Raw genomic sequence first — 22,824 nt, 5'->3', positions numbered from 1 at the left:
ACTCAAACCTCAGGCATCCTCTTCCACTCCACAAGGAGCAAACAGAATCAGGATCCAGAAACAAGGCTCAGAAGGTCTTAAGCTTTAAAGACTTCTAAATCTTCACCCCAGTGCTTTGCCCTAGGGCAAAATTATTTTTAAAGCTTTGTCTTCTGAGCAAGAAACACCAGGTATTGTAAGAGGGAGCAAAGGAGGATTGCCCACTCATCAACATGTATTGCAACTGCACAGGAGTAGGTTGATGAAATCTGGAAATGGGGAAGGGATGAAAGAAGAGAGCAGGATGGTGCCCTAAAACTTGGCAACACTGGGTCTGTTCAAAGTTCTCTATGTATTGTACTATTGCTGTGAAGCACTAGAACAAGACAATTATGCTATAAATCAGTTCAGACTAAAAAACCAATTCATCTATTTTACAAATGGTTCCAGTACAAGGACATGGAAAAATATAAGGAGTAAAGTCTCTGTATTTTGTTGGTACCTGGTCCTGTAATCAAACACAGGAAAGCTTTTACTGCTTACTACTCTGCTTTTTAATCAAAAAGGTATTTCAGTGAGATACCCAAAGATATAATAAGAAATATCACCAAATACAGAATAAATCAGTTTGTTGTTCTTCTCATAATTAAAGCACTCTACAGAAAATACATCTAAGTGTTCCTACTGATATGCACAATTCAAAATCAACAGCATTCAAACATCTTCAGAAAGATGAACATGAAGGAAATCACACCAGCTTGGGGAAAAGGGAAAAAAAAAGCCACAAAAATAAGCCTATCTACTGCATGACTCTGGAAACTGAATGTAAAGCTCTCCCTGAGTGAAAGCCAGCTCCCAATCTTAAGAAGCTGTTTTAGCTTAATTGTTTTGAGATGTAAATGTAAACAGCACAGAGTGACATTCTTCACTCGGGAGAAAAACCAAAACCAAAGAATAAACACAGTTGCTGGATCTGAGGCAAGCTGTTCACTGTCCTGAAATAATATAACTTACTTAGACATGTTTTCATGCTGAGAAGCTGGAGAAGCCAAAGTGCTGCTTAAGGGCCATTTGAGACAGTTTTGCACCTAATGAAGCCAGCATATTTTTTGCAAGATAGTGTTATTTTCTTTCTTTTTCCAAGCATCCCTACATGGAAACTGATAACAGCTTCTGAAATACCACAGCCTGTGTGTTATCACCCAAATACATCATTGTACTTCTGGGGGAAAAAACAGCTCCTGGAACAGGAATAATGGAAAAACTAATCCAAAAGCAAAAAGCATATAGGAACTAAGTGAAAAAGTTGTTATTGCCATCAGTGTCAGGCCTTGCTGCCAGAAAGCCTTAATCCTGATCCTAATTTGCAGACTTCTATGAACCAAACATACTTATTCTAATATTTTTTAATTAATTTTTAATGAAACCTGACCACTAACTCTAGCAAGCTGCTCTCAGAAGTCAAGCTCACTATTTTTCACATCACCTGAAACATGGTCTTCTGTCCCTAACAGGTTCTTCCTGAAGAAACAGGATGTTAGCATTCATTACTGTAACCCACTGATGTATAGTTGATTTGTGGTTTTAAAGTTTTCAACCCCTTTTCTCTGATGCAGTGCATAATCAGTAGTAATTAAAAGACTACCTTAAAAAATGGAAGCCTCTGAGCAAATTTTGTGATAAACCATCAAAGGAGTGGAGTTTGAAGTAAAGGCCTGAAGGGTAAGAAACAAACTAAATTTGAAGTAACTTAGGTCTCTAAGATGGCAGGAGTGGGGAAATCTCTACCATTAAAAGCCCTGGAAAGTCTAATTAAAAAAAAAATTAAAAATCAGACACAGCTTGTTTACCTGGATGTAAAATTAAACCAATGGATATTGTCATTAGTGCCTCAGAATAAACTGGAACTTTCATGTTTCTATACTGGAAATGGTTCAACTGTAAAATCACACTTCACAGCTCAAGGCAAAATGATCCCACAGGATCCTTAAATGAAAAGCAGAGTATTTTGGTTCACTACCACTGACTTGTCATCCATGGTCAGCTCAGAATCCTTCTTTAAACGAATCCTTGAAAGTAACTAAAAGAAGGCATCTGGCAGCAGGCTTGAACTGATGGTACACACAGGCCACACTTCTACTCAGACATGCACACTTGTTCACAAATGCCAAGAGGCTGGAAAAGGCTTCTGCAGACAATTTTCTTTCTTTAGTAATGGGGATGTTGCATGGGTGCCTTATGCTTTAGAATAAACATGCATCAATCATTTATCTAATTTTTCTATTACACTCGATGCCAAATTTATCTAATTATAGATTACTGATGGCTGACTAGAAGCTCGAAAACACAAGCTTTACTTATTTTTACTTAGTAGATTAAAACAATTGCCAATCTGCAGGTGGAAACATTTACAGCAATTCCTGTTCACTTTATTTAAAAATTAAAGTTATAATTTCAAAACCTTTCGAGAGTCAATTGCCTCCAAGCACCCTCTTACATCATTTCAAAGCTCAGATCCTTGAGCTTTAAAAATAATACTTGAGTTTATTCTTGCAGGCAAAGAATTCTGCTGAAAACTCTTCCAAAATGTTTGAACAAGCACTGGTGAAATGGTAGAAAAAGCTCACAGAGCCAGGCTGGCAGTCACAGAAGCAGTTTTGCCAGTGCTCCATGAAATTCAGCTTCAGACAACAAACCCCTACATAGTTCAGACTTTTTCAAGCAGACAGGAACAGATCTGTCAGAGAGTGTGGCAAGTCTGCCAACCCTCAAAAGCAACAGGAGAGCTGGGAAAGGGAGTCTGAACTACCGCAACACCTGAAACCAAAAATGTAGAGCTCATAAATGGTTCTGAACACATCTAAATTAAAGAGTGATATAAGTGTTCAGTCCTCATTAGTGTTTCCTATGTATATCAATCAGAAGTGCTACCAGAACTCCTTGGAGCAATCAAATACTGTAAGCACTTTTTTTCCACTGGAAACTGAAGATACAGAACAAAATTCTTACATAGTACAAAGATAAAAGACTGCTTTCTCAATTCAGCTACTATTAACACTTGCACCTGGTGGTTACATAATTAAATACAGAAAACAACAATTGTACCCTAAGAGAAACTTAATTAGATTAGGCATGTAGTAACAAATGCAAAATTACCATCATTAGTATGTCAGTGTAGTACAAATGGAAATGCTTAAATGCCAAGCCCACAGCTCCCATTTCTGATTTATTCCCACAGATGAGGAGGAGACAGCAATTTGCTCCCTTTTGTAATTTCAGGACAAATGCTCCTAGGTGAGATTTACCCAAAAAGGAGCAGGCAGGAGTGCTGCTGGCATCTCTCTCCCTAGAAATTCAGGTGCACTGTTGTTGACAGATGTTTTGTGCTACAAAAGCAAAACCCGATCGGGCAGCGTGGAACAAACTAATGAGTCTACAAAGCTCCTGCATGTCCTGATCCTTTCACAGGCACCTGCTTTGCTCACAGATGAAGCAGTGAATGATATGACAGCTTCTCCTCCAACTGAAAGCAACAGGAATCCTTTAATTTCAGGTTCAAAGCTGTACCAACAACTAAAAAATACAAACTAAGATTTCAGGGAAAAACGTTTCAACGGCGTGATGGTACAGATAGGGATGAACTTGAAAAGCTGCAAGGTAACTATCAAGAAGACAGGGAGGAGTTTGAGAATGATCCACCAAGAGTGACCTAAGCAAAAGTGCTACTGTCTGAATGAGTCTTGCTTTTCCTGAATATATATAGAATCTTTTAAAATAGCTGGAATACCCTTTCCCAGACCTGCTAAAGATCAGCAGCTGCAACACCTGTGTGCAGAGTCACGCGAGGGAAAGGAATGATCTCCATGGTTAAATCAAACAAGTGCTTTTCCAATTGTCTTCTACCATCTTAGGAGGAACTGTACTCACAAACCTTCAGATCCCACCACCATGACAGATCAGACTCAGTATGTCACAAACGTCCACCGTTGGATGTTTGTGACATCCAACGGTGGATGTCACAAACAAGTGATCCCAAAGGTTCTGTTTCACATCAAATGGAAGGTCACAAAAAAACCTGGAAAGTTTGTAATTCTGGAAAAACTAAAAACTGGAAGTTTGTAGTTCTCTAAACACCAAGATATTCCCATTTGTCAGGAATTACTGTGAGCTTAAAATGGGTATTTAAACGCTTCATCTATTTTATCATCTTTCCTCAATTATTACACTACAAATAGTCCCCGAGTTTCAAGGATTTAATCTGCCCAAAAAAGCTCTTAGGGACCACAGCAGCCTTCCTGGATAGTTCATGCCTATGAAATAATTTAAACATTACCACTGGAATTGTAAAGTTGTGGCAAACAAGTCTTGCTCACAGTTGTCTCCCCTGGCAGGACAGATATTTAACTAAATCTCACACCTAAAGCTATATATTATTTAAACAGCTTTTTGGTAAGAGTTCCAAGGGAGATCTGATCCAACTTGTTCAATAACAACTGCTAGGATTTAAATACCATAAATGAGAAAAACAACTGACTAAGATTTTAGGTTGTTTTAGAAAAGTACAGCCATATTCTTACCCTTGATGGCAAACCTGTCATCAGGAAGAGTGTGAACTCTGCCATACTTGTGCTCCAATACTAAAATCTGCAATTTCTCCTTCCAAAAGGTAAAAACCCTTCCCTTTATTAAGAAAACTCAGAGAATCACTAGACAAAGTTGTGGTCTGATATTAAACTCTACCATGTAGTTAGGAAATAAAAATTTTTAAAAAAAGAATGAAGCCTAGTTTATGACCTTTCTAAGGTAAATCAAGGTATTATGGGGTATAGATAAGATTGTTTCTGGAGAAATCTACAGATACAGAAGGTTAACCAGCTGTGCAGCCATGAAACATTTTTCCTGAATAAATAAGGAACTATAGCAACCAAGGGTACCATGGCCTCACATATGCTGCAATAATGAGACATAATGAAGGGTCTTCTGGGAGCTCTCCTACTACTGCTAAAATTTTATAGCAACAAATTCAGGAACTAATTTTGAAGAAGAGAGAATCCTATTTAATATTTGATGTGCACTGGTACTTCTTTCCTTTATAATCAATTTCCCTCTAAACATCCACATTCTTTATGTTGGGGAAAAAAAAAAATCAACTGCTTCTGCTGAATCAAGTCTCAAAGGGAGAGATAATATCCCATATGAAGTTGACAGTATTTGCTTAGTTTATCTTATTTGCAGATATAATCTTTTTTGAATAATCATATGCTTGCAATTTTCCAGCTCCTCATGAAAAACTGACCTGTCATCAGAGCAAATTTACATCAAAACTCACACATGACTTATCTGTAGCTGGTGTTACTAAGAATATCCCTTTTTTTGAGATTCATTCTACCAATTATCTATGTATAAACTTACACATGCAAGAGCTCCCATCTTATTTCATGGTGAAAACATGTGACTTTACCTTGCTGTAAAAAGTGCCTCGAAATAATTTTCTGATTAATCTTCCAATTCATTGTCCAGCTGCCATTTCAAGGGAAAACTTTTCTTTGTTCCCTGAAAGGGCAGGCAGTCCTGCCTGCAGTGCTAATTGCTTGTAAGCTCAGAGAAGGGTGAAATTCCACTGCAGCTGGGTTATATCTGGATTGAACAGAGGCCCCATCCTTGGACAAATAATCCCCATGGAGAAATTACTGCCCAGTCATCGAGGTTGAAGAAACACAAAGAAGGTAGTAACACCAGGGGTTTTATCCTTTTACAGTGACAATACCACCTTCATTCTTAAAAGCCATGGAACAGCAGACAGAGTGACCACTGTGGTACAGCTGGACTGGGTTAAACAGCTTAAATCAAAATTGTGATGGGAAGATAAACAAAGATGACAACCACAACTGTAGGCTTTTGTAAACTTTTCCTTCACTGCAGCAGCTCTGAAATTGGCAATTCTCTTTCATTTGCCTGAGTAATGAATTCATTTGGCTTAAGAAATTATTGCCTGCTCTGAACACTTTTCCCTTCATCCCAGCACAAACTGGTGAAAGGAAGAAGTGCCACTACCTGCATTTAGAGGCTGATGATATGATTGAAGATGAGAGGGACTGGTGACTAAAGCTGTGATTAGGATATAGCATAAGAATAAAGCTGGCAATGAAAGGGCACAGTCATGCAAATTCAGAGAGAGAGAATCTGGGAAATTGGCCTGGGACTAAAATTAAACCATTTCCCAGCAAAGGAACTGGACAGTAAGCCAGGAGCAGAAAGGAATTGTGACTGGCTAGACATGGAGACTTGTTTTTAGAAGTCAACTTTAAGGTAAAAAGTTAAAGGGGACACTCACTTCCTGCACCCCAAATGTTTGAGATCACAGTCTCACATTACCATCTGCCCAGCAGCAGAGGAAGTTATCACTCATCTCTTCCCCTCCACACTTGTTTCCACACCCATCACTCCTCTCTCAATCAGCTCTCTGTTCCTTAATCACATCAAAGCACCTTTTTAAGACCGCTGTTTGAAATTGGCTAAGTAAAAATGCTCCCTGAACCCAATTCCTCCTTAATATGTAAATTTAGGTCTGCAGTCTCCAGAATGGACGAGAATAAGGGAGCAATAAACAGTAAAATGCAGGTAATGGAACTGGGAACAAGTAAAGAAGAAGGTGGGAATCTCAAGGTACATTTCAACTGATGATTTATAATCTGGCATGACATCCTGAACTGATACACAAGCTCCAGTTTGAAGAATTGCTTGGAATTTATCAGACCTACTTTTTGAAACAAAAGCATTTCCACTCTTCAAATAAATCAGCCCACTGCTGTACAGCCTGGGCCTTAAAATTAAAATTCTGATGCAAATCTCTGGGTTTGGCTTTTTTTCTTCTTCTTTTGGTGAAGGTAACACCATTGTTTTGGGGAAGACAAATAAAGTACCTATGAAATCTTGAATTTACTTATCAAATCATACATCCTACCAAATACTGGTTTGCAGACCAGACTTGAAATATTCAACAAGCAAACCTTGGGTTTGCTTTGAGCAAGGATGAGTGAGATGATGTTCCAGCTGGAAGAACAGTGAAGTTGCACAGTTAAAAGTCAATATCATATACATACACACATGCATAGAGACTGTGAGCCTCCAGGCAACTTGAATTTTGGCACTTCCTAACTTTAAGTACTTAGATTTGCACCTTAATAACATTCTTTTAACACTGTGTGTGTATAATGTGCTCATAGATCACTCAGCCAAGACATAACTGATTTAATCAACCACATTTGTGAATTATTTGGGAAGCTCACTCCAGTTTGCTAAGTTGCAGCCCTGCCCAATAAAAATTAAAGCAGATGCCTCTGTGAAGCCCAGAGAAACAAGCTGATAATGTAAAAGGAACAGACTGAACTGTAACAGAAGTGTGACAAAAAATATTTTGTTCTTTGCTACTGTATATGTAGCCAAAACCACAACACTACAGATCTGCCAGTCCAAATGGCAAAAACATCATTTTAAAAAGAAAATCAGGTTTAAAAGAAACTTGAATTATAAGCCCTGCACATTATGAAGCATTTTCATAAAGAACAAGGAAAAATATGTAAATTAGGTGACTTTCTAAAGAAAAAAATTCCAACTATTCTACACATAATCACAAGACAGCATTTTTTTGTAGGAGAAACATTGAAATTGTTCAGCTGTTGAAAGAGGCTAGATTTGATTGATAATAAAATTAGATATTTTCTTAATGCAAAAAACTTTTTTTAAATCACCAAATATTTTAAACCAAATTATGATTAATCCTATACAAATTAAAATTAGAAATGAACAGTGTTTCTCTAACATTATGTAAAAAAGGCCCAAATAAGAACAGAGAATTCTGTGTATTTACAGTTATTAACAGCAGTGCCTCATATGCATCACATTTGTTCTATATTCCCTTCAAGTCCCTTAGTGTAGAACTGTTTATCTAGCAGTACTTATTTCCAGTTGGTAGTCCTGCCATTCCCTTAGAGGATTTGCTCTATCACCAATTAAGGTCTAATTGTCAAAAAGTTGCTCTCAGCAGAGCATGTTTTCCCTTCCTCCAAACATCATCCTGTTTTTACCAATAACATCCATAAAAAAATTAAAATTCCTCTTCCTTCCAAATAGGAATCAAAACTTCTACCTGCAAAACTGATCTAGGTTTTTACATTTTTGCTTTGCCTTCAGGGAGCTGTTTTTTACTCTTTTCTACATGGACCTTTTGCAAAGCATAGGGTTTCCTAGTCTCATTTTCCAACAGGAAACTGGAGAAAACATTACTTCTCTGTTCACAAAGTAATTAGGTCTGTGGAGTATTTAGACTCCATGATAATAATGCTCACAGAAACAAGGTTTACCATGTGTTCTCCTTCATGTCCACACCATCTTCAGCAGTTACTGGCCCTGGTCACTTCCCATCTCAGGTTACTGTTTCCCCACTCCATTTGGTTTTAAAAAATGAAGTCTAAATTGTTGCTACAAAGTCATTCAGGCTAAACTTGAAGCCCTAAAAAGGCCAGGGAGGTTTTTATCTGTTTCTTTTATTTCTTTTATTTGTTTCTTAAATCACAAGAGCTGTCTACTTTGTAGTCTTCCATATGTCGCTAGAATGAAAATTAGCAACTCTAAACTGCATTGCCACCCAATATTATCAATTCAAAAAGATGTGCAACTGCAAAGACAGACTTGTACATGCAGCTCTTCCACTAATGTCTCTTAAAAAGCAGCTCCACAGATGTAAGAGTTTTAATCCTTCATTACCAATCACAACATTTCATTTCCTGTATTATGCCACAAGTTCATCCCACTTCACACTGTCTGATACAGGGTTCTTAAAGCTGGAGGGAAGAAAAGCACACTGCAAACAGAGGAGGACAGATTTTTCAAGGACTCAACTATCTTGCCATCTACTCTGCCAGAGATTTTCCTGGCTTTTGATAAGCTGCATGTTATAATCTGTAAGCACTTTGCTCAGAAGAGAGAACTTTGGAAAAATGTGATCAGGAAAAAGTGACTCATAAATGAGTAGTGAAGCTCTGCAGAAGGAGCAGAAAATTTGAAATAGAAGGTGAGAGGTGAATGCAGACCTGATTTCATATTCCTTCCTTCTATGCAGCAAGAGGACAATTGTAAACTCTTACTGTAATATCTGTAATTTCAATACTTGGGTTTTCCTTGGCTCTGGAGTTTAATCCTGAGTTTTATTCAAAATAGTCTTTGAAAAATAGTGACTAAGATGCAATCACTTTCATTAGAAACAGAATAAACTACTGTGAATTCTTTTCATTAAAGGAGGTGGGGAAATAAGGACCATGACAATCTCCAATCTCTGACCTCTGGGGTCAGTGCATCAGCAGACAGCAGTACAGTCATTTTCTCCCTTCTGGGAAGTGTGAGTGCCATGTAAGACCCATTTTCTCACTTTATTGGATGTGCACATTTTAAAAGAACAACCAACAGGAATCAGCAAGCAGCTGGTGCCATTTTTCTATGCCTTCATGCTCACACCTGTATACATATTTGATGTAGAAATTGATGCACTTGGGGCTTACAGATACTTTTAAGGAACATTCTACTGATTAAGGACTTTGTTTTGTATTTAGGCATACCAGCATGAAAGCTACAGTAAAGGGGTTGATATTCAAAAGTGCCTCTATATCTACAAGTCAAGTACCTTCATCACTCCTTTATTTCACTTCTATTTCTATAAATACCCCCTGTATATCCAATTAAAACAATCTTAAATGTTTTAAATTGCATTTCACATTTTCCTCCTATTGTAGCCTGGTCCTCCTTCAGGACCTCCTTTCCTGGTTCTCCTCAGGACCAGGAAAATAGCTGTAGATCTTACCTCTGAATAACAGATTTAAAAACATCACCACCCACTGTTTGAGCCTAACAAATCATGTCTTTCCTGCCGAGTTCACTTCATTCTTACCTCAGCAAAAAGGACACTGCCAAAATTGTTCAGCATGAAACTGAACAACTTTGACAGATGTCCCAATTTGCAGATTTTTTTTGTAAAGAAAACCAACCAAATGCTTAATTTTAAAAAACATCTGTAGACTGGTACATATATATACTCAAATGCCCAACTTTATTCTCATTGCAAACTGGAGAGATGTGCATCACTTCCAGCATTCCCAGCCTGTTTTCCCCTGGCAACTGTGCCCCTCACCTTCAGCTACAGGAAGAAGGCTCCTAAGATGACTGAGCAGCACCTTGTTAACTGAAAAAAATGTATTTTCCACATTCAAGACAAACAAGACATACATGTATATGTGTGTATGGAGAAAAAGTGTTTACATTTTTAGATCACTTTGCATTGACCTAAAAAATGGACAGTGAAATGCCTCATGCATTGTGTGGTACCCATCATGCAGGGAAGGTTTGTGATCTCTCTCCCAGAATTGCAGCTCCATCCCCCAAGATGAAACAAAAAGGAAAAGGAAAGAAATACATTCCTTACATAACCACCTGCCTTTTCACCTTGGATTTATATCAAGAGTGCCTCAAATTTTCAACGACCATGAACTAAAGGTCCCAGTCTAAGAAAATTAATGTCCTATTTTTATGCATTTATTTATGTACACACATGCTAAACCTGACTTCATGAAGCAATTGCAAGATCAAATAAAAATCTACAGTGACATGTGCACACACACATATATATATATGAAATTCATGTATATATATAGAGCAGACAGTGTGTATCTTCATGTTTTACCTGTGAGTACATAAAACTGTAATTATCTCATCATGAAATTAAACAAAATGAGGAGAGTTAGTGCAGTGGTCTATTTGAGATAGAAAGAGACCTCCCCAATAAGTGTGAGTTCAGAGTGTTGTGGGCTCAGCACTCAGTAACTGAGGAGTGAAAGGTAAAGCATCACTTCCTAATGCCCAATTAAGGCAACACAGCAGCAGTATTAAAAAGCTGAGGATAGCAGTGAGTATGACTGGATGGACTAAATCTAAGATTATTTTCATCAATGAAACAGTCATGTTTCTGTATCACCAGCTGGAACACGAGCATCCCCTTAGAGAATCACAGGCTGAACATGTATTTAAAAAAAAATAATCAGAAAAACCCAAACTGATCATATAGCTGTATAAATTCCTATAAATAAAAGTTATTTATTTATTTTTAACTAACTGCTTGGAAAGAGTAATTAGCAGGATACAATTAGGCAACAACTGAGAAATACTTAAAATCAATCCAGAGACTTCCTGTTTATGATTATCACCCATAAGATTGTATAAAAAGACTGGAGAAAGGAAGCTGGCACCCTATTTAGCCAAAGAGTAAAATATATATCATATTTTAACAAAAACAAAAAAGAAACTGGAGTAGAGCACACATTTTAAATACAGCCACAGCAGTTTATGTTAAGGGTCCTTTGAAATAAACTGTGCTTATTTATTTATAGAGCTTTCATCATTACATCCCTCGATGCACTACAAAATGAGAAAATCCACTAATTTTCATTTAAAGCTCAACTAAAACTCCACTGCAATAACAGAAGGCAAAAGCCAAAACTAAACATATATACACAGATGAAAGAATGAAGGAAAGAGAGAGAGAGGGAGGGAGGGAGGGAGAGAATAACTGACCTGTAAAGAAAGACTCTGCTTGCATAGTTAGTTTGAATAAATTCTATAAAAGATGTTAAATTACTGAGAAATCTATTTGCTTTGATCTGGTGCAACAAAAAGCTCATGAAAAACAAGATTTTGGGCTGAACCAAACACCTTGAAAGGGTTACAGTCCACCCTGAGCTATTGGCCTGCCAATGGAACTATCACAGAGGTGCAGAAAAAAATACATAAATATTAACATTTTAATTGGCTGATGCACTGTCACAGTGGGGGAACTTGTGGATACAGCCTTCCCAAACCCACTCTATTTACAGAGATGAAAAAGAACAGCATGCAAATAATAAAGGAGATAAAACACTTTAACAACCCTACAGAATTGTAGCAGCAATCTTCTAGCAAAAAGGGATTAATTAGCAACAAAGGCAAATGGCCATTTGCCTTAAATTATCAGTTCTTCTCATGGTCATTATTCACCAGGAAAATCTTTGTACCTTCATAGCCATTACCTACATACCTAGGCTATGACAATGAAGTGTACAGAGCACCTGAGAGCTTTTGAAGGTAGCTGAAATCCCAGATGAAGCACATTTGTTCCATGGAGCCATTTGTTGTGAGCACACCCCAATCTGACAAATGCTTTGGGCATGATATAAGAACATGCCAACAGACTGACATAAAAAAATACCAAATAATAATGCTTATTTTCTTGATGAAAGAATCCTGTCAGTGCTGCTTTCCCAAACTCTTTCCTCTCCCTCTCAGGAGATGCATTTCATGTTATGCCCACGTCATGCACAAATTTGAACTTTGGATTTAAACCCCTGATTCTCTTGCATTTAAATTATGTAAATATCAAACCCAAGCCCTGTGAAATCCAAAACAGAGAGCATCTAGTCCTGGCTTAGGACAAAACAGGCTTGTCTTCTTCCTGTTCCACATTTTGAATGGGAGAGTGCAGGGCAAGTCTGGTATTTAAAGTCTCCTGCTGTCATATATATTGCTACAGGGTGCTCTGCTACTTATCTCATTCCAGCTTCCAATTTTCTCTTGTATAACTTTCACTTCTCAGTGTCATTAATATCCATTCAGTAAACTGATGGCAAGTTACTATTAAGAAAGTGCAAAACCTCCTTTCTTGGGTTGGGTTTTTTTTTTGGTAGAGCTTTAACTATCAGAAGACAGCTGGACATGGCCAGTAATGTACCTAAGACACAGCTGTGAGAATAAAAATTTATCCCTGGTTAACAGGAGGGATGTCAAGATATTTGTGTCAGCTGTTCCTTCCTGACACTACTGACTGGATAATCACTGGATTTTTTAGCTCAGTAGCTCACAATTAATTGAAAAATAGACAGGGTGGCTGGCAAACTGCAGTTGACACATTTGAAGGGACACAAGTCCAGGATAAAAGTCAGTGTGCTAATTTCTTTCGGGAGAAAACACTTTTTTGTGTCACCATTATAACATGACATAAAAGCAGCAAATCCCAAGTTCAGAACTGGGTCTGAGCAATGCAGTACAGAGAAACCCAGTTCCCTGCTGTGACCATGAACATAAGTTCCCCATGCCATAAGAATTGCTTCAAACTGTGCCCACAAACTGTATTTTGGCAGGGCAGACAGGTAGGTCTGGACTACATTTAAGATATGCTAAAATTCTTATGGCTACATGGGATTTTTTTTCCATGCTTGTAAAAGCCCTAGGAAAGAAATTAATTACACTGGCCAAAAACAGAGAGATGAAGAGAAACAGAAAAGTGGACAGATCTTCTGGGGCAACCAACAAACTGGGTCCAAATGATCTTTTAAGAGACTGCAAATATAATCTGTCCTCTCTCTGAGCTTGTAAAGACAAAACTAACAGTTTTAAGTACAGAGCTGAAAGAAAATATCTTCATAACAGGACACACTAAAAGATGATGTCTCCTTCCCAAATTCTAGCATAGGCAACAAAATCTTATGGAAGTAAAAAAAAAAAAAAAATCCAAAATTAAATACACCCTTAATTTAAGGTCAACGAAATCAAGCCAATGAAGAAATCAGCAGGCAACTAGAACATGATTACAGTCAGCAAATCAAGTACAGGAAAAATGAACCACAAGGAAAATAACTGAATACCAGGTGGGAACAGAAGAGCACAATACCCAAAAAAATCCCCACAGACTACCCAAAGCCATAAGGGAGGACAAACCTCAGCTCTTGCACACTTTGCTTGAATAAAATACATGAATATGCTTTAATTCCTTGATGCCAATCTAAGACTGTAAAGAAAAAAGACTGCCATGCAAAATAGGGCACTTTGATTTCTGAAGTCAAACTTCTGGACTCATTTTTAAAGGAGCTTACTTTTCCCTCAAAATACCAAGTTTTTGTTCACTTCCTCCAAATGCAGGCAATTTTCTTAATAATTTTTCACCTTTGCAGTGTTGAACATAATGGAACAAATAATACATGATGCACCAGTAAGTTATAATGCTCCATGCAACTTATTAGCAGTGAGATGCTGAATGTGTGATAAATCTAGACCTGAAAGTGAAATATGCCTCCTAATTAAAAATCAATTATTAAAAACAGTAAAGAATGAAAAAGAAAAAAGGCTCACTCACCAAACTCCTAATGAAATCCTGGAAACTTCAGAGTTATTTGAAAAGCAGAGAAAAAAACCTTCAACATCTATATTTAACTAAAGAACCCATTGTGGGTTTCTTGATTTTATGATTAACAGTTCTGTGAAAAATTGTTTCTGGTATCTTTTTTTTTGCTTTTATCTCTTCATTCCAAATGGCCATGAAAATGAACAGACAGCATTTAAATGGGAAATGCAAGAACAAACCATTGCTCCAGCTCTGGGAAATCAAAGTACAGGGATGCCCTGATGTGGCTCTGAGGTGACACATGGAAGATTAGCAGCCACCCAAACCCACCAGCCCCTGAACTTGCAAGCAAGTGCACCATGTTCACCCCCAACATTGCCCACTGGGCTTCTTGGCAGGTCTCTTCAAGAAAGTGGTTTTAACATCCAGGCAAAGTGATTTGCAAATATTTGATCAGGATGTGCAAATAACTCTTTCCAATTAATTTGTGTTTAGTTATGAAAAGATTTCAAACACAGAGCAGCTCAAAAGCAGCTGAAAATCACAACACCTGTTGCATAAGCTTGGACAAGCAGAAATTTCCAGTTTTCTTTATCTGTAAAACTAAGACATGTATTCATACCTCCAGCAGTGACAGAGAGATTAAATTAACAAGCACTACCAAGGAGATTTGAATCCCATTATTGGAGAAACTACACTGGTATTATGCATTATCATAAATATTCAGCATCTGCAATCAAAAGAAGGCTTTGGTGTTTACCTATATAATAAAGTTTTAATAATTCACTATCAATATTTCACACAGTGTGCTACCATCACTTTCTTCTGGATAAAAGAAAAAAAATACACCCAGAATTTAAAATGCACAACCATTCCACTGGGAATCAAACAATTTCTTCTAGAGAAAAATGCCTGTGGAGAGTACCAAGCCATTTTTCCAAAAGCCAGGGGCTCCAGGCTCCATCTGCCTGTGCAGGTGGGTGGCTGGCCAGGGCTGCCTTTCATTTTCTGTACCCCTGGGCAGGATCTGGCCTGCAGTCTGAACAAACTTTTCTCAAAACACACCCCCTGTGGCACCTGTCCAAAATCTAGAATACTTCAGCAATGAAACTCTCAGGATTTTTATTCAGAAAATTTGGAAACCTCAAGCCAGTGTGCTCTGAGGACATCAGCTGCTCTACCCATGGGTGGAGGGTGGCACCTCCACACCTGCAGCCCCTCAGCCATGAGCAGTCCCCCTCTAAGCCATAAAACTCAGATTTGGTATTTTTCATGTACCACAAGCAAGAGGGTACATGGTTATCCTTCCACCAGTGATCCAAGGATGTGGGATTGGGGTTCTGGCCATGGGGGCTGCAGCAGCTCGTGCCTGGAGGAACCCACTGTGTGCCCAAACCCAACCTCCCACAGCAGCTTCCCCACAACCCCAAAGGCACCGATTTCTTCAAATGGCACTAAAAGCCCCAAAGGATGTCAGGGCAGGAGGAGGGAGGGAGGAAGAGGCAGCAGCACCTTGGGCTGCCATCATCTCAGCCTGCCACGAGGGGAGAGAACATCTTTTTAATTGCCACTTTTAACACATAAAATACATGGAAAATCCTAACTTGACCCCCAGCACAGGCTCATCCCATCTGCTGCAGAGGGAAAGCCACGTTATCAAGGGCCACACTGAACAGACATCAACTTCTGAAGTACAGTCCAGCTGAATAAATAACACAGAAAGTTAATAGCCAAATCCTTTCAGCAGCAGCAGTGCTCTGGGAACCTGATTAGAATTTGAACATTTGCATTGATTTATATTTTTTTTTTTTCAGTGTTACCAGCTGGGAGCAAGTGCTAGAGGGGAGGTACAGGAACAGCTCTGCAAAAACAGGAACAGCTAGCAAAGGATTACCTCCTGAAGGATTATCTTTTAAACAAAGAAAAATTTGGTATACTGCAAACAACTAACTCAAATCAAAAGAAAGATTAATCCAACAGGATTAACAGGTGAGGCTGCCCTGTACTTTAATGTCCAGACACACAGCTGAGGAATATGAATGGTTTTATTTAGATGATTTTATTTAGTTGTCAAGCACCTTTTCCCAGTCCAAAATAAGAGCTGCCCATTCAGTTAAAACAAAAGCTTTGACAACTTAGCCTGCAGCCTCACAAGCAACAGAGATCTCCTGTCTTTTTACAGAGCCCTTTCCTTTACCCTTACATATGTAATCTCTGATCAGAGTTTTTTAACTCCCACCAGGAAGGAGCATTAGTTGCTGCCTGTTTTGCTCCTGCGCTGTGAAATTTCCAGAACTGAGCTCTCTCGCTTCCCTCTGGGTGGCAGGGGAAGTCACTGAAACTGAGATAAAGCCCTTTATGGGCTCATCTCTCCTGAATTGTTACCACTCATGTAGATTTTACAGCCACAGTACTACAGAAATACCAAAAGTAAAACAGCAGCAACCTGCTAAAATAAACCAGCATCCATGAATCTGGAAGCAATCCAATGATATCTACTTGAGCATCCCTGCCTTGGCAGCAGACACATTCCTAGTGTTTCTGACTTGCACCAAAGATCTATATTGATATCTACTTGACTATCCTGGCAAGCAGAGTAAGGTAAGAAACCAAGTTTAAACCATAATATTATTTAAGAAAAAACAAAAAAAAAGGACAAAGATAAAGCCACACTCATTTACTAAAATTATATTTTACTGTATTTCAATATTTCCACATTTCTGTTAAAACAGTTGATTAATCATACATTTGAGATTCCCCTGGGGTAAATAAAAAAACTTAATACTTTAAAACACAACACAGCATAAGGCAGTTCAGCAGTTCCTTTATGTTTCAGTCAGCCTCATATACACCTCAGCCCCTATTTTGACCCAGAGCTGAAACCAAATTCAGCAGCAGTTGCAAACCTTACCTCTTGATGATAGGAAAGATTATGGACTTGGGTGAATTTTCCATCTAATAAAATTACATTTCCAACTTCTGAATTTATATTCTTTCATAACCAACTAACCTCTGCATTGGTCCAGCATATATTTCATGTTTATTTAGAAGTGAATTAAGCATTATGCAAAGACTCACCTCCTCCACCTCCCAGAAGGCTGGAATTAGCTGTAAGAAAAACAAAAAGGGAATTATTAGCATTGAACTTCCTAAATACACATGGAACCATACCAGAAGATGTTTCACAGGAGATTGTCCATTGTTTCAGTAACTTTGCTACTCTTCCCTTACCAGAAAATACTTAATGCAGAAACAATCACTTATTGTAAATTGCAATCACAATCTTTACCTTTGCAGCACCTTTGAAAATGCAAGCTAATAAATAAAACAATAATACAATTACTAAAGCTAATGCATTGAATAGGTTATGAAATTACAATCCTGCATTTATAATTCTATAAACCGTATTCCTTTGTGATTACCAAATTAATTTAAAATTTCTATTGTAGAGAAACTTAAATAGACTTTGATGCAACTTCTGATTATCTCTCCTTGTTTTCTGTGCCATGGGACCTTTGGGGATGATGATGAGAAATCCTGGTTCCATTGATGTAAAAGGGTTTGTGCAATTGAGCTGGGATTTCCCTCAGCAGTCTTAATTGACTCAGCACTGTAACCATCCAGCTACCCAGGCCAGAACTTGATAAATCACTTATGAAAAGCAATTTTCAGAGCATGGTGACACAAGATGGTCCTTCAAATTAAGCTAGCACAATTGGAGTAATGCCAAATATTTTCCTTTCAGTGCCTAGGCAGAAAAAGAAGGAATGCCTAAGCTTCTAAACCTGTCCTTTACATGTGTGGGAAACAAATCCTTATTGGATCAGAATATATTTAAAACAAACTAAGAGCATAAAGGAGAGACACAGGTATTTCTGATGAGTAAAGAACAGATACCTCAAACCATGTCCTGCTCTAGGACAAGGGTATATGGTAAGAGACACAGAATAAATTAGGTATTTTCTATATGTTATTGTTTGAGTCACTTTCCTCTGTCTCTTCAATAGAAGTCTGTAAACAGCAAATTTCCTTGCTGTTGGGTTTTTTTCATCACTTCCTTAAGATTTTTACATAAAATTGACAATTATCTTTGTTTTCTTCTTTATCAGATATTTTGCAAACACCTTGGACTTAACGTCTATTTTCACCTCAAACATTTGCAGCCAGCTTCCCCTGACACTGCAGTAAAACTGCCCTCATCTGAAAGACAGATTTTCCACCACAGTCAAGATCCATGCTTGGAAGTACCTCTCCATTACTCTAGAAGTACTTCTACATTAGTCAAAATGCAATGTTCTTTAAAGAAACCAAGTGCAGTTCTATATCCAACATAGCTGACCATATCAAATCAAAGCAAACTAATTAACTAAGCTAGTTACTCATCCTAGGATTAGCTGTCCCACTGTCACTGAGGAATCACTAAAACCAAGACCTAGAGAGATGTTCTCATGTCTTTTCCTCATCCAAGTCTGGTTCTAGTACCCTGGAACATTACATGAAGGAAAACGGGACAAAAAAATCCTTTGTTCTGAAACCAAGTAATTTGGAGCCATTTTCAAAGAAATGCTTGTTTGGAGACACAGGCACAAAATAGAAAACTTTAAAAAATAACAACAAAATTATCTGCAAATGATGAACATCTCTTGCCTATCCTCTCTAAAGTGCTAGCAGAGAGCAAATTCTGCCACGCACATATTGCCTTTGACAAAGATGTAATGATGGCAATAATAAATGTGTGCAGCCATGTTGCAAAGAATGTCAATCTTGCTATATTTACCTAATTCTTGCCCTGACTGAAATTCACTATTAAACAAAGTAACAAATAAAACCAACTTCACATATTTCTACAGCTGCTTCTGAAGACCTCCTGTAACAGGTAACCTCACTTTCCCTGTAGTAAAAAGTACTTATCTGCTATAGAAATCAGGAGAGTTCTTATCAGAAGAAACTAAAAGGAACAAAGTGTCATCTACTGCCTGCTATTCCAGCTTATTTTTTTGGCACTGCAGAATACACCTACAATTAAACTATTCTAATCCTTACATGAGTCACGTTCTTGGATTCCAGCTATTATGTTCCAATAACTTGAGACATACAGCTAAAACCTGTTACCAAAGTTTCCACTGCTAAAAAAGTTTCTTTGGATACCCAGCCAACATCCCCATTGCAAACTTTCATTCAATGGCTTCCCAGAGAATTATGTTTCTCTCATTAAGTTTTCCTGACAATGTTCATCTTTCCAATATTTTCCAAAAACTTCTGAATAACAACTGATTAAGTCAGCACCACACACTTCTCTATAGAAACAGTAAAAACAGTTCAAATGGTTTTTGGCTGCAGTGCACCTACTACAGCTATTGAAAATGCAGTAATAATTCACAGGGACTCTATTTTTTAATTTTGCTTGCATAACAGAAGCAAAATCAAACCATCTCCCTATGATTCCAGGAAAGAACAAGACTGACTTATATTTACAGTTTCTTTTCTAGAAAGAAAATGTGTCAAAAAGCAAGAACTTTTATTTTCAGATTTTTCAGACGCTTCCTGAAAGGTTCAATAAAACTCACATTTCTTTGCATAGTTGGGAAAGTCTTACCACTACAGAAGTAATTTGTCACTTAGCACCTAATGAATCTTCTCCCACACAGAGGTCAGCACAGCCCCATGGCTGCAATCACATCATACTATGCTGGAGCAAGCACAGCCTCTCCTCTCAGTCCCTCTGTGTTTATTTGCAGCTGCATTTTGTCCATCAGTGCTCCCAAACCATCAAGTCTTGGAAAAACCCTTTGGAAACTGCTCCTGCTGTAGAGGTTCAACTGTGGGTGGCTGTATGAGCAACCAGAAGGTCCCAGGAAGCTTTCAACCTCCAAACTTGACAGAGCCCAAATTGCCCCACAGGTTACACCTGCAACTCTTCCCACTCAGGGCACACCCAGCCTTAGGTAGAACACCTTGATATCACCACGTGCCCTGAGAAGCCCTGGATGTCCCATCCTGGCAGGACTGGACAGGGCTCTGAGCAATCTGATTGAGTGGAAGGTGTCACCCCAGGATACCTGCCCACAGCAGGGCAGCTGGAATGAGATGATCTTGAAGGTCCCTTCCAAGTCAAACCACTCTATGGTTCTATGACTTTACAGCTGCAGATTGTAAATCCATCTTGGCTAGCCCCTTGTTTTTATTTCTCTTTTTCAGAGCTGCACAAGATTCTCAAGTCACAGGAGACTTGGGGTGAGAGGAAACAGGAAGACTAAATTGCTACCAAGTTACCAAGGCAAAGAACAATAAAAGAAAGCAAACAAGAGTAAGAGGGGTCCAAATAAATGTGTATAAAGGCTTCTTGCACCTCATTTCATTCCCCATATCACCCTTTCAAAGTGACCTGCCCAACCTCTCTGAAATTGCCTCCTGAAAAACTACAGTCCACAATAGATTCCTGGGCATTAACTCTGAAAATATAAACTTGAAATATTATTTTAATATATACACAGAGTGGTCAGGCAGCCAGCAGACTGCCGTGCCAGGCTGAAATACAACCCACATTGCTAGAGCCCCACCCAAAACATCATTAGCAATGGCCCTAAAATGGCAGCAGAGGTGAGAGGTCATCTAATTTTAAATATTTTTCCTTATACCAGTAACACAGGTTTCAACTTTTTTTAAAAAAGTAAAAAAAAGAGCACCACATCTGGGGATCAGTTCCTGTGGTGTCCTTAAAATAGTGACTTCACTAACACAAATTACAGCTCTAGAGATATTGTGCATCACCAATGCTTCAAAAGGAGACTTGAATGCTGCATTCAGAGAGTCAGATCTCATCTTCATAGTCTGTCTCAGCACAGTGAGCAGAAACACATCCAGAAGTGTTAAGATGGATTTCAGCCCTTTAGGTCTGGGTTTCTTTTTAATAGGGACTTTAGAGCCATTAGCAGAAAAAGTGTTTCTACAAAGTTCAGCCTCATCCCTAAGAAAAACGCCACTCCAAAAAAAAACTACTTCAACGAAAAAACAGTATCTAATCACCAAGGATAACGATTTAGCCCTTAATGAGATGTTTATAGCCCCAGATTCAACCAGAAATTCAGTATTTCAAGTTACTTAAAACCTCAATGGACTAGATAAACATGCTTTTTAAAAGCATCAGGACACCCTGCTAAAGAAACCCAGAACACTAGTGTGCTGTACCCTGGGAATTCATCTCTTGATTTAAGAAACAAAATCCTTTCCAAAAACTAGTATGGGGAAGAGAAGGGAAAAAAGTAAAGAAAACAAAAAACCTGGAAGGAAAGAATTTAAAGTAAGCTTAGTTACTCATGCTGGAATACCCACAATGAAAGCTCAGGTTACTAAAATGTACAAATTTTAATAAAGAATATACCAGCACATTTGACAAATAACAACTGGACATCAGTGTTTTAAATCTTAGCCTTATTAAAGAGTTCTATTGTGTTGGGACGCATCCCCATACAGGCCACCAATTGTTGGGGTCCGTGCTTGGCACCAATCTGATTGTCACCATCAGTTTATCATCTGACTGTAAAACTTTCATACCTGAGTTCCCACAAGCAGCTTCCCACAACACTGACTCCTTTTCTCTTCCTTCTGCATGGCCAGCTGGCTCCTTCCCATCCCTTGCACGACCACCTCGTCCTTACCACCCCTCACAGCCCAGCCAACAAACTCCAACTCTCCAACCTTCCTCTCCATCAGCAAACCCACTCCTAACACCCATCCTTGTTGGACACAGCTGTGCCCTATTAAGGCCAGGCCTTATTGGATACAGCTGTGCCCTATTAAGGGCAGGGCTGTTCCCACTCTTTGGTAATTAGCACAGGTGCAACTTCTCAGGGGTGAGATTGCCTTCAGCACTATCTCTATTCTCCTACAATCCATCCTCTGACAATGTTCTATCACTTTCCAGCAGTTTTTTTGACTGAAAAAGCAGATCAGAAACTCTGGTGTGGTGTTACTATTTTCCTCACTGCTCTCTTTACAACAACATTCTTACCAAACAGTAAGGCTGTTTGAAATTTTGAGGAAAGCAATTGAATGCTGAAGAAGTTCACCTCAAACAAAACTGAAATTTTTCCTGCATAGCTTTCCAGAATACAAAAACAGTGAAGGAGGACGTATGGATGGGTAGGTTGAACAGGCAATTGCAGGCACAGAATTATTTTTTCTGCTGTCAATTCTGAGGAATTTAGAGAATAGGAAAGATGTGAATAGCAATTTCTGTGATATCTCTGGAGATAACACACTTTTAGCTTTGTTAACAACACGGCAGAATAACTGTTTACTTTTTGTTGGCACATACTCATCTGACAACAATTTAAGAACATAAATTCTTCTGGGAGCATGTCTTTGTCAAGTATTAATGGCACTAGTAACTTAAATTGACATCTATGTCATGCAGCCATGCATCTGTCAGTATAATAAAAATATAACTCTAAAAGATTAGTTGATATTGTCTGACTTTGGCAGCAGATGTTTGAGCTTATTTTGATGTAAAAAAGATTGAATATTTTTGTCAATACTTTCTAATTGTGAAATTTATTCAAGGAGACAACTTTATAACTGGCAGTATTGTAAGATGCAAGATATTCTATTGCCGCAGACACCGTTTTTATTCATCAATAAAACATCAT

General features: G+C 38.3%; 1 protein-coding gene across 5 annotated transcripts in view; it reads right to left on the bottom strand.

Annotated features, from left to right (window-relative positions):
- The window catches only part of MACROD2 (mono-ADP ribosylhydrolase 2), an 847,517-nt gene that overhangs the window by 645,937 nt on the left and 178,756 nt on the right, over positions 1 to 22,824 (bottom strand). For all 5 annotated transcript variants that reach the window (XM_050973226.1, XM_050973227.1, XM_018918142.3 and 2 more), the window contains exon 4: positions 17,255 to 17,284. In XM_050973226.1, the coding sequence (XP_050829183.1) occupies positions 17,255 to 17,284 (30 nt within the window). The remainder of the gene's footprint in view (positions 1 to 17,254; positions 17,285 to 22,824) is intronic.

Source organism: Serinus canaria, chromosome 3, assembly GCF_022539315.1.
Source record: "Serinus canaria isolate serCan28SL12 chromosome 3, serCan2020, whole genome shotgun sequence".
Classification (NCBI taxonomy): Eukaryota; Metazoa; Chordata; class Aves; order Passeriformes; family Fringillidae; genus Serinus; species Serinus canaria.
The sequence above is the reverse complement of the archived record's forward strand: the minus strand, read 5'-3'. Positions and strand labels throughout refer to the sequence as shown.